Raw genomic sequence first — 12,731 nt, 5'->3', positions numbered from 1 at the left:
TACCAAGGTCTATTTTTACTGTGACAGAGAAATAAAAATATATTTGTTTTTACTAGAAGTACAGTTTTCCATTGTATTTCTCCATGGAAGAAGGAGAAAGAGTGGTGGAAAGGATGTTCCAGAAAGAGGTAATAGTGTAAGTAAAAGAGAGAAGGTAGGACAGAACAGAAAGGAGGTAGCACTAGGTGTTTTGAGAATTACAAGTGGTCTGATGCTACTTTTGTCTACAGTACAAAGAATTAGAAGTGTGGGATATGAGCTGGATAGGTAGGAAGTAGCCAAATTAGAAAAGCTTTATTTTCTACACAAGAGAGATCAAAATTTAAGTAAGTCAAGGGCTTCCAAACTGTTTTCTCTAAACCTTAAAGTTCTGAGGAGTTCTCAGGTACTCAGAAAACACTTGATTTTATTTTCATTGGATAAAAAACAGCTATTTTTAGAATGACACACATTGTATAAATTGGTATACATTTTGGACACCAAATTTAAACAATACCAAAGACCATCAAATTCATTAAATTTGTTCAGACAAGTTAGCTTCCCCCATCATGTTCTTGAAGAAATTTGAAAATAGTAGCTTTCCATTAGTCCTCTTAAACTAATAACTTCCCTAAAACTGTATTGATTGTGATTTTTTGAGACTTTTCCACTGGATTCGGTTTTACATTCTAAGTAAAGTTTTTATTGGTTGCCCTAATTGTTTTTTGAGGGTATAATAATTTATTCAATTTGACACCAAAAGCCCCAGCAGCAAATGAATAAGAAGGTAAGTTGAACTGCATAAAATTAAGATCTTTTGTCATTGAAGGGCACTATTGACAGAGTGAAAGCCCATGGAATGGGCGGACATATACGTAAATCACGTCTCATTAGAGATTAATATCCAGCATGCATATTTTTAAAATCCCACAACTCAGAAACAACAAAAAATCCAATTAAGAATGGGCAAAAGATTGAATAGACATTTCTTCAAAGAAGATATACAAAGTAGTTGATAAACACATGAAAAGATATTCAACATCACTCGTCAGTAGGGAAACGAAAGTCAAAACCACAATGAAATACCACATAACCATGTAATACCACTTATTCTGATGACCATTATGACAAAACAAAAACCAAAAACCAAAACAATAAGGGTTGGTAAGGACATGAAAAAACTGGAACTCTAGTGTATTGCTGGTGGGAATGTAAAATGGTGGAACCAATGTGGAGACACGATAAACATTCCAGATATTTATTTATTTATTGTTGCTCTTAGAAAGACAGACTCTGGAAATATACTGGGAGAGATGAGACAAATGGAATGGAGTCATGACAGAGGTGTCATGGTTGGGTCCTAAATTCACCTGCCCCAAACTCTATACATAAGAACTGCAGCTCAGGTTCTATGCAACTAAGATCCACTGACATTTCTGCAATATCTAGAATTTCTAGGCAAAAGATCTACATACACATGCTGCCTTTCTCTCTCTCTCTCTCTCCTCTCTCTCTCTCTCTCTCTGTATGATTTTTATCATGGAAAAATTCAAACACATACAAAATAGAACATATTTATGAAAATATCTACATCCATCATCTGGGTTTTAATAACTGTTGATTCATGATCAGTCTTGTTTCATTTAATCATACATACTACATTATTTTATTTTATTTAAAATTTACCAGAAACTTAGTGGCTCAAAACAACATCTATATATTATCTCACAGTTCTATATGTTGGAAGTCTAGGCATGACATATCTGGGTTCTCTGATTATAAAGCTGAAATCAAGGCGCTGGCCAAACTTGTGTTGTCTGAAGGGTCTGGGGGAGAATTCGATTCAAAGCTGATTCAAGCTGTTACTGAATTCAGCCTTCAGGTTGCAGGACTGAGGTTCCCATTCCCTTGTTATTAGCTAAACATCTTTCTGGACTCTTAGAAGCTTCTCCCTTCTTTGCCACATAGTGTATAACTTCAAAGTCAGCAATAAAGAATCTCCCTATGTTAAATCCTTCTCACCCTTTGACTTTCTTCTGTCAGGAAAAACCCAGTCTCTAAAAGGGCCCACTTGACTAGATCAGGTTCACCTAGATTAATCCCTTTCCTTAAAGTGATTAATGATTTTGGACCATAACTGCAGTTGCGGTTAAATTTTTGCAAAATCTATTCACAACAGCATCTAGATTGTATTCAAATGAATAACTTGGAAAAGATGTGTGTATATCAAGGAGGAGGGCTCTTGGGGACTGGCTTAGATTTCTGCCTACCCTATTTCCTCAAGATCTCATGATATTTTTAACAGTTTTATTGAGGCACAATTGACATATCACAAAATTCATCCACTTTAAGTATACAATTTAATGCTTTTTAGTACATGTACAGGTGGTGTAACCCCACCACAATCTAATTTTAGAAGATTTTCATCACCCTGTAGAGAAATTTCCTGTCCACTTGCTCGGCAGTGTCTGAGGGTTCTAATTTCTCCATATCCTAGCCAACACTTGCCATTGTCTGTCTTTATTACTATAGCCATCCTAGTGAGAGTGAAATGATATCTCATTGTGATTTTGTTTTGTACTTCCCTAATAACTAACAATATTTAACACTGACAAGTAATAATTGTATAATTATGGGATAAAATTTGTTTTGATATAGGTTTACACAGAGGGTTAAATTAAGCAAATTACCATATTCATCATGTCACATATATATCCATTTTTGTGATAAGAGGTGTTGAGCAACTTTTCGTGTATCTATGAGTCATTTATATATCTTTTCCAGAGAATGTCTGGAGACATAACCTTTGCCCCATTTTTAATTGGGCTGACTTTTATTATCAAGGAATTCTTTTCAGATTCTGAGTAAAAAGCTTCATATCAAATACATGATTTGCAAATATTTTCTTCCCAGTCTGTGGGCTATCTTTTCATTTTCTGATGGTATCTATGAAGTATAAAGATTTTTAATTTGGGTTGTTCAATTCATTAGTTTTTCTCATCACTTTTACTTTGGTGTCATTGTATACCCAATATCATGAAGAGTTATTCCAATGTTTCCTTTTGAGTTTTATAGTTTAAACTCTTACAGTTAGTTCTGAGGTATATTTTGAGCTGATTTTTATGTAGGTGTGAGGCAGGAGCCTGTATTATTTTAAAGCAAAACCTAGACATTATATCATTCTTCTATCATTCAAAAAAATAAGGACCTTCTTTAAACATAAACTCAAACTATTACATGTGATTAAGGAAATGTAATAATAGTTCCTTAATTTGTATATCCATCAAGTGTTAAAATTTCTAGTCATAAACATTAAAAATGTTTGAATTAGGATCTAATAAAGGCCACATATTATAATTGATAAATATATTTTTAAAATATTTTTAAACACATTTCCTTTTTCTTGACATTCATTTATTGAAGGATAGTACCCTAAATATTTTATGTGAATTCTTTATTATTGAAAAATATTTTTATTAAGATTTTCATTTCCATTTTGATGCAATACAGAGACAGCTGGAGAACAAACTAAAATTAAAAACCCTTACTTAAAAAGAATTTGTTGAAAGAAGTAAACTAATACTCGAGAAACACTGTCATATAACACATATACCTCGAAAAAATTCTGGCCATAAATGAAAGTTTTAGGCAGTTACATATAGGGCCACATTTATACTACATTTGGCATTCAAAAAAGACTTGCTAATTCAGCTTTTCAACATCTCACTATGTTCACCATGGAGATAGCTTTCAGTTGCTAGTTAGGATCTACCATACCAAGCAACTGCTGATGGAACAGGTTGTCATGTGATCAGATTTTGTCATATCCAAATAAAACCAAGAGTACCGGAGTCATGATTTTTCTTTCTCCTTCAATATTCCAAGTATAGTGAAGATTGCTTCTTATCATACTCACATGGTCAAATTCCTTTTTATTTTTTCCCAAAAGTGAGTTTACTGAGGTATAAATTTGAATATAGTAAAACTCACTTTTTAAAAGTATATAGTTTGATGAATTTTGACAAAGATATAAAATTGCATGCTGATCAACCTGAATATATAAGGCATTTCCATTATTCTGAAATTTATTTATGCCCACTTTAAAAACACATTCTTGCCAGGGTATGGTGGTACACCTGCAATGCCAGCAACCTGGGAAGCAGAGGCAGGAGGAATGCAAATTTGAAGCCAGCTTTAGCAACTTAGTGACACCCTATCTCAAAATAAAAAGGGATGGGGATGTAGCTCAGTGGTAAAACACCCCTGGGTTAAATGAAAGAAATGTATTTATACTCTTCTGTCATTTGTTTTTAACCAATCAATTGGCATAATCATTACTGTCCTATACATTTAGCATTTTAAAATGTTTATGATTAAATGGTAACCTACATATTGCATTTGAAAAAAAGCATCTAATTTCTTTAATCTATTACAAATAGAGATGAAATAATTTAAAAATTAAATTTCATACTAAAATAAACTCTAGGCAAAGTAAAGGTTTACATATAAACGATGAAATCATTAAAGAACTAAGAAACAAATAACAACTGGGATGAATAATCTTACAATGAAGAAAAAGCTTTACACATGAAAGCCCTGAGGGCATAAAGAATAACTGTTAAACCTGACTTGATGAATATTAGCATTCCTGTATGGAAAAAACAAAACAAAACAAAACAACATTTATAGTCAATGAAAGGGTTCACATGCAGAATAAAGACCTCCTACAAATTAATACAACAAAGATACAACACAACAGAAAAATATACAAGAAACTTGAGCAAAACCATATATCCAAATGAGCCACAGCAACAAACATATGAAAGGGTTTCACTGTTATTAGCCATCAGAGAAATTCAAAGTAAATCCACAATTGAATACCAGTACATACGAACCAGAAGTAGTAAAGTTAATACGACTCAAACAACAACAGTATTCTTTTTTTTCTTTTGGCAGGGGATATTGGAGATTTAACCCAGGGACTCTTTACCACTACATCCCCAGCCATTTTTGTGTTTTATTTTGAGACCAGGGTCTCACTAAGTTGCTTAGGACCTTGCTAAGTTGCTGAGGTTGCCTTTGAACTTGTAATCCTGGTTCAGCCGTCCAGGCCACTGGGCTTACATGTATGCACCACCAGGCCCAGCAACAAGTACTGACAATGAATGTGGAGAAAAAGAAGTCCTCACATATTACTGAGGAGAGCTTACAACTATAGTACAAATACAGTCATTTGTTATAAAATGATGTTTTGGTGACAGAAGACCTCATATACAATTTTGGTCCCATAAGATTATGCTGCTCAGTGATGTTGTAGACAACTTAGTTTTTATAAGCACACTCTATGATGTTCACACAACAAGGAAATCACCTAATGACACATTGCTCAGAATAAGTCCCCATTGTTAAGTGATGCATGACAGCACTTTGGAACACCAAAGCACAACATGCCCATAATGTTTGAAATAGTAATTCTATTCTTATCTTGTATTTCCATGTTAGAAATATGTAGATAGAAATATGTAGTATACCAAAAGATGTATACTAAAGTGTTCATAGCAGAAGAATATATGATAGGTCAAAACTGGAAGAAACATAAATATCCATCATCCATCAACAGCAGAATGGATAAATTGTAACATGTTTATTAATGAAACCTAGAAACAGCAAGAGTGAACAAACTGCTTTGTGTTACAACATGAATAGATCTCATAAACACAAGATTGGGCAAGAGATGCATGAAGAATGTGTACCGCATATAGTCAAAGCCCAGAAATAGTGTTCATAGCTCAGAGAGTGGTTATTTTGGCATGAGAAAGGAGGATGAAAAGGGATGTCTGGGAAACAGAATTCCTCACAGTGAGCGATGTATACTTATGAGTTGCGTACTTCACATATTAATGTTTGTGCTTCAGTAAAAATTTCTGGACATTGTATAAAAATAGGCTGTTTGTCAGATTTTCATATGTGTCACCTTAAAACTTGTTTTCCTCAGTGTGCTTCTGTTCCTCCTGGTAGAATATCACTGCAATTAAAACACGGCCAGCCATGATCATCTGAAGTCTCAACTTACCTAATTTGCTTTCTTCCATCTCCTTCAGTTGTAGTTTATCAGTGAGCCTTTGGATCTCTTCCTGAGCAACCTCCAACCTCTGTGTTACTTGTTCCATGCCTCTCTCCAGGCAATTTCGTGATGCTTTATTTTTATCCAGGTCTTTATTATGAGACTGAAATAAAACTACTGTTAGTAATACAACAAAGAGAAAGTGTATTCTTATGACATTTGACTATTTTCTGTAATGTTTAAAAGCCAATAAGGAAAAGTAGCAAACAGTATTTCATTGAGATACATCTCTTTTATTAGGTGGAATCAAATAAAATGGTGATATTTGATGTTTTTTTACATATAAACATGCAATTTCATATGGTTCAATATAATATACCTAAGAGATTGTTTATGTGATTATAAAAAACAATAATTTAAATATAAAAATATCATTCACAAAAGAGATGATATTTCTCAAATATATGGTACATTAAATAAGTTTATAAAATGTTTTCACATTAAGTATTTCATTTACTTCAAAATATTCAAATACTTAACAAGGCTCAAATAATGTTCAGAGCTCCCCTTCTGCAATTATTTTCAAAGATTTTTAAAACTTAGAAATTTAGTGTCATGTTTTGCTTTTTGTCCCAAAAGAGAATGGTTATATAAATATAATAACTATACAAATTTCTTTAAGAGACAAAAACCAAACAAAATGCCATCTATATATCAAAACTAAATTGAGTTTATTAGTGTATTTATTTGCAGAATTTTTTTATTCAAACACTTTAGAAAATATTTTTGGTACTTGGGATTGAAGCTAGGGCCTTCACCACTGAGCTACATTCATTGTCCTTTTCATTTTTTATTTTGAGACAGGGTCTCACTAAGTTGCTAAGGCCGGCTTTAGACTTATGCTCCTCCTGTGTCAGCCTTCTGAGTCTCTGGGATTACAGGTGTGCTCCATCATGCCCAGTTATTGACATACATTTTTTATACAGTTTAATATCAATCTATATATAAGTTAACATTAGAAAGATTTTTCACATTACTGTATAGATTTTGTCATGATATTTTTAAAACACTGCATAATGTTCCAGATTAGATATAACATCATTTATATAATCATTTAAACATTTGGATAGCTTCCAATATTTGCTACTGAAAATAATACTGTAACATAGAGTTTCATCCATATACGTTTTTCTTTACCTTGGGTTACTTCCAAGGTTAAATTGTCAGTATACATTTTGTTCACCAGATTTAAGTCTTAGTAACATTTCCACAAATCAAGATATTAAATTCCATGAAGAGAATTGATTATACTTAAGATAATGTGCTCTACATTCTAAAGGACTCTCCAAAAGAGGAGCTCCACATGTATTTGTGAAGAAAAAATATGTAGAGTTCCCATGTCTGTTTTTAATTTTTCAGGTCTGGGAATCAAACCCAGTGCTAGGCAAGTGCTCTATACTGAGCCACATTCCCAGACCCCAAAATGATTTCTTAAAGGAGGTAACATACATTGACTATTTAATTTTAATACATTCAATAAAAATCAGCTACTATGTTAGTAGGTGGTTAATTTTCATCCCCCATTTTCATGGTGAATTTATAATACTTTTTACATACAACTGGGTCATTTTTACAGTATGAATCTGTACGTATTAATATAGTCAAACAATTCAGGTAAAAGCTGATTTTGTAATTAGCTCCTACTTTAAAGGTAAATGATTATAATTTTTTTTTACCCTCGCTCAGATCTTTTTTAGTCTGTTGCCCACATTCTTGCAAATGTTCTCTTTGCAAAGGCGGGTGGATTTGTTCAATTTCTCCTTAAAAAATAAAGAAATAAATGAAACATCCATTAGAATAAAAACGTCATTTATATCCAAAAAGATTATAGCATTTCCTCTCTCTCATTTTTTTTTTTAAGTACCAGGGATTAAACCCAGGGCACTTTACCACTGAGACACATCCCCAGCCCTTTTTTTATTAGAGACAGGGTCTTGCTGAGTTGCTTAGGGCCTTGTTAAGTTGCTGAGGTTGCTTTGAACTCTCAATCCTCCTGTCTCAAGCCCGTTCTGAGTTATTGGGATTATAGGCATGCACACCAACGTGCCTGGCTAATAAACTATTTATACAAGAAAAAGAAAGAACTCAGTCAATCCTTTTATAAGATTAAACTATACATTCTCAATGAGACAATACTGGTTCTTGAAGGGGCAATTGAAATCCCTTACTCTTTAAGGTATGCCTACAGTATACATACATGGAGAGAGTAAAATCTCTAGTATTAAATTTTCATGAGAGAGGATTAGATATTATCTAAAAAATTTTGTTGGAGAGACAACAGAAAAAAGGTTGATTAACACAGGGCTTCATATTTATATTTAAACTCGCAAAATAAAAAGTTAAACATATACCTGTCATACAACTTTGGCCATTCTGCTTCCAGGTATATGTCCAAGAGAAATGAAAGCATGTGCCCACATAAAGACTTGTACATGTTACAAGTTTTAATTTAAAAATCACAGGGCGGGATGGGGAGATAGCTCAGTTGGTAGAGTGCTGGCCTTGCAAGTACAAGGCCCTGGGTTCGATCCCCAGCACCACAAAAAAAAAAAAAAAAAAAAAAAAAAACACCACAGGGCAATCTTATTCATAAACACGATGAAAAATCTTACATAAGATTTTATCAAACCTAATCTAATAATTTTTAGAAAGGATAATATGAACAAGATGGATTTGTACCAGGTATGCAAGGTAGTTTTAACATTGGAAAATAAATCAGTGAAATTGTCACATTAACAGAATAAAAGGTCTAATCATTTCATCATCTAGTCAACAACATAAAATTTTTTTTTTTATAAAATTCACATTGAGGGGCTGGAGTTGTGGCTCAGCAGTAGAGCACTTGGCTGGCATGTGTGAGGCCCTGGGTTCGATACTCAGCACCACACACAAATAAATAAAACTAAACAAAAGATCCACTGACAACCAAAAATATATATTGAAAAAAAAATTCAACATTGATTCCTAATTCTTAGTAAACTGAGAATTAAATAAAACTTTCTTAAACCCAATAAACAAGTATCATTTTAAAAAGCCTTCAGCAAACATCATTCTTAACTATGATGTAGTCCCTGAAAATAGCTCCAGCCACATTTCTCAGCCTTCACTAACATGAACCAACATGTATTAACCACTCTACTCTATTTTCTTTGTCAGGAATGTCTTTCCTAGCTTCTTTGCTTAGCTTACACCTAATCAGCTCTCAAAAACACTATGCAACCTCACCTCCTCTGGCAGCCTTTTTGGTCACTCTGCCCATCCTCTCTGACTTAGCCTCTCCCCTGAGTTTTCCTAGCCTTTCCTGGCTTCCCTTAGCACAGAACTACTCACACTGATCTACAACCACTAGCTTATGTTTTTCCTCCATTAGTTCCTTACAAATCCAGAGCATGTCCTAATTTGATTTTATTTCTATATCATTAGCACAAAGCCTGGCACAAGTGAAGTCCCCAACAAATAACAACAATGCTAATTAATAAGTATGAAGTATTACATACACATGTATGAACTATTTACATATTAAGTCCCTTCATTCTCATGATCATCCTCTGGAGTAGTTGAATTGATCTCAGATTTTATAGATGAGGAAATTAGGGTCACAGAAATTAACTCATTCTACATCATATAACCAACAAGTGGCAGAGGGAAGTTCATCCAAATTCAAAGCCTGTGTTCTCAGCATGATTAAACTGACTTCTTAATATTTTAGTAATGAATGAACATATTTAAAACTGGCCTTCATCTTATTCAATTATTTAGTTAATTTTGGACTACCTGGGGAAATTCTTTCTGCAGGTTACCATTCATATTCTTTGAGACTCCTGCTTGGAGTCCCCATGTTCCAATTTCTTCAAGAGTGTTCTTCCTTCTACCAGTGAATATGCAATTTGTTCACAGGAGTTTCTCAGAGCTATTTTAGTTGAGGCTTCTTGAGACAACATTTCTTCAACTTCCTTTATTTGGGTTTCTGTTGAGAAGAAATAACTGAAACCAAAGTGCTGATAAATGGATGGAGTTGAAGAAATCATGCTAAGCGAAATAAGCCAATCCAAAAAGCCAAAGGCCAAATGTTTCTCTGATATGTGATGCTAATTCACAATAACGGGAGAGGGGGCACTAGAGAAGAATAGAGTTACTTTAGATTAGGTAGAGGGGAGTGAAGGGACAGGAAGGGGTATGGGGGTAGGAAGGATAGTAGATTGAAACAGACATTATTACCTCCATGTATATATAGACTGCATAACTGATGTGATCCTACAACATGTACAATCAGAAAAATGAGAAATTATACTCCATTTTATTGCAATTTATCAAATGCATAATGCATTCCACTGTCATGTAGACTAATTAGAACAATTTTAAAAATTAAAAAAAAAAAAAAAAAAGAAATGCAGGAACATGCACCAGGCCCTGGTTTCTATTGCCAGCACCATCAAAACAAAAACAAAGAAATGCAGGTTAAAAACTGTTAGAAGATGAAGAGTGAGCTCTTAATTAAAATTTTAAATTAATTTGAAAAATAAGCTATACTGATATTATCATTCTCTCAGTCTCTTCAGGCTGTTTGCAAACTTTCAGAAAGAGTAATACAAAAATAAAAATAGTGGGAAATATTTTCAAAGCAGAAGATATTCTCATTGCTGCATAGCTTTTAGTTTTTTTTAATTTAATAAAGTAGAAGTTTTTAACTTTATAAGTTTTTTATAAAATTCAACATTGATTCCTAATTCTTAGTAAACTGAGAATTAAAGACAACTTTCTTTAATTTTAATTTCTGGAAATTTTATTAGGACTCAAATTTGAGTTTAAACCCATATCTTTATTGTTCTATTGACCAGTTTTATGTGATATGTATTATACTAAACACTTGAGACTGAGATAGATTTATTTTAGTTCTTTCTGCATCTAATGAAGTAGGAACTGTTATTATTTCTATTTAAGATAGGAAGACTGAGGCACCGAGAAGCCAGATAACTTGTCCAAGGTTGTGTAACTAATCTTGCCAAAATTCTTGGTGATATCAATATTCAGTGTGTTGTGGGGAACACTTGCAGCTGAATTCTCTCTATTGCCTCATGAAACTTTCTTTCCAACTGAGCATTTTAATCTTAGAGATATACTGTAATATCCCCCCATCTAAAACACACACCAAAAAAAACCCCTTCCTTCAGCTCATGCCCCTCTCCAGCTTCTGCCCATTTCTTTATTCTCCTTTACAGCAAAACTGCAAGAAAGGATAAACCATGCCTGTGTTTTCCTCTTCCTCTCCTACTGCTTTTTCCTGAATTCACTCCAAGTCCAGTTTTCATATCTACCATTCCACATAATAAGCTCTCGTGAAGGTCACAACGACCTCTATGTGGCTAAATACAACGGGGCAGTCACCAGTTCTCATTCCATGTATTCACCATGGAATTTGACCCAGTTGTTCATACCCTTAAAGTAAAAAAAACACTTTCATTATTTCTCTTCCAGGATGCCACATTCTGCGGTTTTCCTCCTATCTTGAATGCCACTTCTTCTAAGACTCCTTTGGCAGATTTCCCATCTTTCCAATCTCTAAATATTAGAATGTCCCAGAACCCAGTCCTGACTTTCTCTTTCTCTATTCTATGTACTCTCTGGGTTAGTTTCTGTAGTCCCAAAGCTTTAAGTCTGAGCTTTCTGCTGATGACTCCCATATTTAACATTGTAGCTTGCATTACATTCCAGACATGTACACAGTTGCCTACTCAGCATTTTTGTGTGGATGTCTAATATACACCCCCAAATTACATGTCCAAAAGTAAACACTTCACTGTCTACCTCAAGCTGCCTGCCACACATACTTCCTCATATGAGCAGTCAGAAACTCCAACATTCTAACTGCTCAAGGCCAAAAAAGCTTTGGGTCAACAGTGACTTCACTCCCTTTTCCAATCCAACAAAAAAATCCACTATAAATTGGGAAAGCTCTACCTTCAAAGTCCTTTAAGGTTTAGGCAGTTCTGTTGTGAGAGAATACTGTGCTTCTGAAAATAAAACTTGTATTTGCAAAACTGATCCCTAAAATATAGGGCTGATTGAAAAAAGGATTGGGTTAAACCCTCAAAATCTTTGCCATTATATAACTAGTACACTATAAAAAATTGACAATCCTAATAATTATGCTGGTATGATTCCTTAAAAGGTATTGTGTTGGTACACTTAGATACACAAGTCGAATTCCTAAAACATAAAGCAATATTGTAGCAAATATAAGACTTAAATCTATTTTTTTAAAATTAGGTTTGATGTAAAGGTGGGCTAAAGAATGAGTTGAAATTGTAGAGATATGGAAACAGAGGTAAAATACATAAAGATTGGGGATATCTGTGCAATATGTATTTCCAAAGCAAAACATGTGGCCAAATTGAGCCCAAAGGAAGAATATGAGAAGAGAAGGATTCAGGTAGAGTCATGTGCTGCATGACAATATTTCTGTTAATGATAGACCATATATATGACAGTGGTATCATAAAATTATATTGCCTTCTGACATTGTAGCTGTCTTAGTTATCTCCTAAGAACCATTTCTCAGAATATAAGCTATCATTAAGTAATACGAGACCATACAGCTCCCAAAGCTTTCTGGCAGCCCACAAAAATT

The 12,731-nt window shown here is 33.8% G+C and overlaps 1 protein-coding gene across 3 annotated transcripts in view; it reads right to left on the bottom strand.

The window, feature by feature from the left end:
• CCDC30 (coiled-coil domain containing 30) overlaps window positions 1–7,838 on the bottom strand; it is a 98,697-nt gene extending 90,859 nt beyond the window's left edge. For all 3 annotated transcript variants that reach the window (XM_079156258.1, XM_079156261.1, XM_079156260.1), the window contains exons 1-2: window positions 7,783–7,838; window positions 6,053–6,208 (exon numbers count right to left, since the gene is read on the bottom strand). In XM_079156258.1, the coding sequence (XP_079012384.1) occupies window positions 6,053–6,149 (97 nt within the window). In that variant the 5' untranslated portion in view covers window positions 6,150–6,208; window positions 7,783–7,838. The remainder of the gene's footprint in view (window positions 1–6,052; window positions 6,209–7,782) is intronic.
• Window positions 7,839–12,731: the final 4,893 nt, after the last annotated feature.

Source organism: Sciurus vulgaris (genome assembly GCF_902686455.1).
Source record: "Sciurus vulgaris genome assembly, chromosome: 1".
Lineage (NCBI taxonomy): Eukaryota > Metazoa > Chordata > Mammalia > Rodentia > Sciuridae > Sciurus > Sciurus vulgaris.
The sequence above is the reverse complement of the archived record's forward strand: the minus strand, read 5'-3'. Positions and strand labels throughout refer to the sequence as shown.